The sequence below is a fragment of the Solanum dulcamara genome, chromosome 10, assembly GCF_947179165.1.
Source record: "Solanum dulcamara chromosome 10, daSolDulc1.2, whole genome shotgun sequence".
Taxonomy (NCBI): domain Eukaryota; kingdom Viridiplantae; phylum Streptophyta; class Magnoliopsida; order Solanales; family Solanaceae; genus Solanum; species Solanum dulcamara.
Genome location: NC_077246.1, coordinates 62738349 through 62743293, shown reverse-complemented (window position 1 = coordinate 62743293; position 4945 = coordinate 62738349). Strand labels below are relative to the sequence as shown.

The window sequence follows — 4945 nt, the reverse complement described above, 5'->3', positions numbered from 1 at the left end:
TGCATGCACAAGGCTGGGATAATCCTATGTAGATTAACCATTTTCTAGCTCATAGCTTTCTTTCTTCATCTAGGAACCTCTAGAGCTGCTCGAACCTGTATTTCAAATAAAGAGGACGAAAGGATTACCGGTAATGTGTCATTGGGACCAAGGAATGCGTACCTGAGATGGGACGACAATGGTTTCAAATCCAATTTAGGCATTTTCTCAATCGATGGTTTGAGGTGAAGGAACCAACACTCTGTTTAATGGTTCTACCTATTTTTTCCACATGCTCATATTATGAGCCTCTAACACACAAATAATTTCTTGTGCTACTACATCACTTTCTATGTCTTGACCCACTAACACGTTTTCCAGTGGATCCCTCAATTCCACATATTTCTCTATCCTTGCTTCATCAATTACTGTTATCGTAGATAACTCTTCATATATGGTAGGCAATTTCAATGTGTTGTACACATTAAATACTTCCACCTTATCATAAGCTCTCATTGTGAGTCATCCGGCCGCTACATCTATTAGAGCCCTTCTTGTTGCCATGAATGGACGTCCCAAAATAAAGGAAACCTTTGGGCCTGGCTCAAAGTATAGGATGACAAAGTCAACTGGGAAAATGACAGATCCCACCTAGACTAAGACGTCCTTAATGACTCTATCTGATTTAGCTACAGAGCGATCTGCCAGTTGTAACAAAATGATGGTAGGCTTAGGATTTCTGAAGCCTAATTTGTTGAACATAGAGGTTGGAATCAAGTTTATACCCGCACCCAAGTCACATAGTCCTCTTGCATTCACACACCTCTCAATAGTAACCTGCACCGTGAAGCTCTGCAGATCTTTCTGCTTGGTTGGAAGCTTAACTTTATTCAAGATTCTAGAGCTGTACTCCTCAGTGAGTGCTACTGTTTCATACTCAGCCTACTTTCTCTTGTTGTTTACAATGTCTTTGACATACTTGGTGTACTTAGGGATTCCTTGCAAAACATCAATCAAAGGTAAATTAATTTGTACCTGTTTTAGCAAATCTATGAACTTTGCAAAGCACTCATCTTTCTTCTTCTTCTTAAACTTTTGTGGGAATGGAGAAGGAGGCTTTGTTTTTGGTTCTTCGACTGCCCTTGGTCTGCTGAATTCACCTTCATCCCCAACTCGATCTTTACCTTTCACCTCTGCCAGCTTAATTTTTGGAGCCAATTCAATTAGGGGAAGACCACTATGGTACTCACAACATTCACCTATTTGGGATTTAGGTCAGTATTATCTGGTAAACCCCCTTGTTGGCAAGAACTCTATGCACTTGCTAATTGCCCAAGTTGTTTTCCTAAACTCTGAGTAGCTAACTGATTCTGACGAACATCTGCAGATAACTTAGCCTGGTCCATCATGATCTGTTTCAACATGTCCTCAACACTCATTCTTCCTGATTTTCTTGAGCTTTGATTACCTTGACCTTGATTATTATACTGTTGCCTACCTCCTTGTGGTCTGAATTGGGTTTGCCCTTGATATTGGTTTTGCTGATTTCTACCTCATGAGAAGTTTGTATGGTTTCTTTAATTTGGGTTGTAAGTGTTTCCATAGTTCTGGTTACCACCACCCCTAGGTACATTACCCACAAAATTTACTAACTCAGGATTAGCTCCATAGTATTGTGTTGCGTGTTCACTACTTCCACAAACTTCACATCACAGTGGTTATGGCTGAACCATATTTACTGAAGCTTGTTGTTGCCCCAATGCCAATTTTTAAAAATGGGTGGACATCATATTTTGCATTGATGCAATTTATACTGTCAAAGCGGTCATAGCTTCAACTTCCAACATTTCTACTTGCTTCTACACCATGGGTCTAGAGTTCCCTCCAGTCCATTCAAGATTTCTTTGAGATATGCAATTCAGCAATGTAAATAATTCATCATAGGTTTTCTCCAACATATGTCCACTTGTAGCAGAATAAAGAAGAATTTTGGTGTTGGGTTCCAACTTTTCTATGAAGGTATGGACCAATACCTCGTTAGCTTGATGATGGTGAGGACAACTAATGAGTAAAGATTTAAACCTGTCCCAAGATTGGTACAAATTTTCTCCAAATTTTTGTTTAAAGCTTAAAATTTTAGCCCTTAACTTAATTGTCTTTCCTGAAAGGAAGAACTTGATAAGAAACTTGCGAGTCAAATCATTCCATGAAGTGATTGAATTTGGTGGTTCTGACTTTAACCACCTCTTAGCTTCCTCCAACAAAGAAAAGGGGAATAATGTTAGCTTCACATAGTCAGGATATACCCCATTAGGTGTATAAGTGTCGCTAATCTCCAAGAAGTTCTAGATATGGACTTAGAGATCTTCATGAGGTAAACCTATAAACTGCCCATTAGAGTGTAACAGTTGTACCATGTTCTGTTTCAGTTCAAAGCTTCCTCCAGCTAGTGGTTTCTAAATGCTGGAGGTGACATTCACTGTGAGTGGGATAGCCACATCACGTATTATCCTTGCTGCCATCTCCACAGGGACCTCCTATGGCAAGACCTCTCCTTCCAAGTCGTGATTATCCGCCAGATTGAGTTTTTGTATTGGGTATTGCGAAGCTGTTGTCTGTTTTTTTTGCTGGAATAATCATTTAGGCTAAGATAATAGATCTACAAATTCCTTATTCCTATCCAATGTAATGTTTCAGTTACCTGCAAACATTTACAGCTAAGACCAAGTTCTTAACACTAGCACAATCAATATAGAAACTTAGAAAAGATAAATTGCCTAATTTTAAGGTCCCCGACAATGGTGCCAAAAACTTGTTATGGCTACAATTACACACGCAAGTGTACGTAATCTCTCAAGTAGTAAAATGACTCTTTCAAGCCAGATATCGAACTCACAGAAACCTTAATGAGGCAAATTATTTCTTTCTAACAAACTACACTAATTGCGATTATGTGATGGATTTGAGATAATTCGGTAATGGTTTTGGATGTAAGAAAATTTTCTACAAATAAAAATAGTGCAGTATTTACGTATATTAATCAGATTACGAGATATTCTAGGGCTATAGCATAACGTGAAGTCAAGCTTACTATTCTTCGATCTTAGTCTCTGATGGGTTATTTAATTACTGATAAAAAAGGGTTATTAATCTAATCATGGTCTCCCGACCTATAATTTCCTATCTTTATCGTCAATCTAACTACATCGTTGAATGGGGATAGGCATGAAGAAATAAGGATGCATTTAAACCATCATCCTTTATCATAATCAAACGTGGTATATAGGTAAGTGTCACGAGCATCCTATATATGAATCATCCTAGATTATTCTAGTATGAACACATTCCTTCTATTCTTTGATCTATCTATTTGTCCTCTTCCAAATACAAGATAGAAAATACATATATTCTAATGCTGGGCAAACATTAAAATCATAATCACAAGAATGCAAGAGTAATTAAAATCAATAACGCATTATCAACCAAGCTCAAATAATATTAAACCATGACTTCATAGCTAAACCTCAAATTTTGGTTGATTAACTACTCATTTTCAAATGATAAAAATAAGTGCTTAACTTCATACAAATTAATGAGAACAAGGAAAGAAGAAGAAATGGAACCTAAAATTGCTTGTGAACTTCTTGCTCTTACTTCTTTTTCAGATCCAAAATGCGGTTGCTGGCTCTCACTAGCCCAAAAATATCTATTTAAATACCCTACTTCAATTATTGTCAGACCCAGAACAATAAAAAAATAAGAAGATCTTGGATCTACAGGGGCATGGTGCCTGAAACAAGTCTCTGAAGTTTGCATGCTAGCGCGACGCGTCCTTATAGCGTCTGTAGAGAAAATTTCTCCCTTTTGTCTTATGCTTCTCCAAACTTCTTGCATTTATTGAAACACATACCTTAGTTCACAGTTGATTGGTATTTCATTCAAAACACACCTTTTAGATCCAATATCTTCTCGAAACGTCTATAAATATGGATAAACGTGGCACATAGGCTCATAAATGTGCCCAAGATCAGATCCTCCTCATATTGAAGTTCCTTGTTTAATAACACCGAGTCTTATCTAATGATGTAGTCCCCATCTTTATGATACTTTTTTAGCATGGACACATAAAACACCGGGGTGTACCCCAAAAAAGCTCGATGGTAAAGCCAATCTGTATACCATTATCCCTACACAGTCAAGAATTTCAAAAGGGCCAATATAGCGATGACTGAGTTTGCCTTTCTTGCCAAATCTCATCACCCCTTTAATGGGTGACACTTTTAGAAGTACTTGCTCATCAGCCTCAAATTTCATACCTCTTGCTTTTCGGTCAGCATACTCCTTCTAACGACTCTAAGCTGCTAGAAGCTTAGCTTGGATGCTTCTTACCTTATCTTGGGCATCCCTCACTAAGTCAACCCCCAATGACTCCACCTCCCTAGCTTCAAACCACCCTATGGGAGACCTGCATCCCCTCCCATACAAGGCTTCAAATGGTGTCATATCAATACTAAAGTGCAGCTATTGTTGTAGGAGAATTCACACAAGGTCAAGAACTTGTCCCAATATCCCCTAAAGTCTATAACACACGCCCTCAACATATCTTTCAGCACCTGGATAGTCCTTTCCGATTGCCCGTCTGTCTGTGGATGAAAATCCACTGTGAAAGTGAGTTTAGTGCCCAAATATTCATGCAAATTCCTCTAAAATTTGGAAGTGAACTGTGTACCATGGTCTGAAATGATAAAATAGGGTACCTCATGCATCCTTACTATCTTCTTCACATAAATCCTAGCCAACTGTTGTGCATTGTAGTCCACTCTAACCTGGATAAAGTGTGCTGACTTTGTCAACCTGTCAATCACTACACAAATGGAGTCATACTTCCCTAAATTCTAGGGAAGACCCACCAAGAAGTCCATGGATATTCTCTTCCACTTCCATTCTGGAATGGACATTCTTTGAA

The 4945-nt window shown here is 38.3% G+C and overlaps 1 protein-coding gene across 1 annotated transcript; it reads right to left on the bottom strand.

The window, feature by feature from the left end:
* Positions 1–630: 630 nt before the first annotated feature.
* Positions 631–1418, bottom strand: LOC129869864 (uncharacterized). Its single transcript, XM_055944451.1, has 3 exons — positions 1301–1418; positions 1015–1238; positions 631–921 (listed from the first exon to the last, which is right to left on the bottom strand). The coding sequence occupies exons 1-3, from the start codon at positions 1416–1418 to the stop codon at positions 631–633; spliced, it is 633 nt and encodes a 210-aa protein (XP_055800426.1).
* Between the last annotated feature and the right edge of the window lie 3527 nt (positions 1419–4945).

Excerpts from the sequence above, each read along its gene's own strand:
- LOC129869864 (XM_055944451.1), bottom strand. The coding sequence starts at position 1,418 with ATGAGTGTTGAGGACATGTTGAAACAGATCATGATGGACCAGGCTAAG. Across the intron at positions 1,239-1,300 it reads ACAACTTGGGCAATTAGCAA|GTGAATGTTGTGAGTACCAT; the intron begins GTGCATAGAGTT and ends AATCCCAAATAG. Across the intron at positions 922-1,014 it reads TCATAGATTTGCTAAAACAG|GCTGAGTATGAAACAGTAGC; the intron begins GTACAAATTAAT and ends AAGAGAAAGTAG.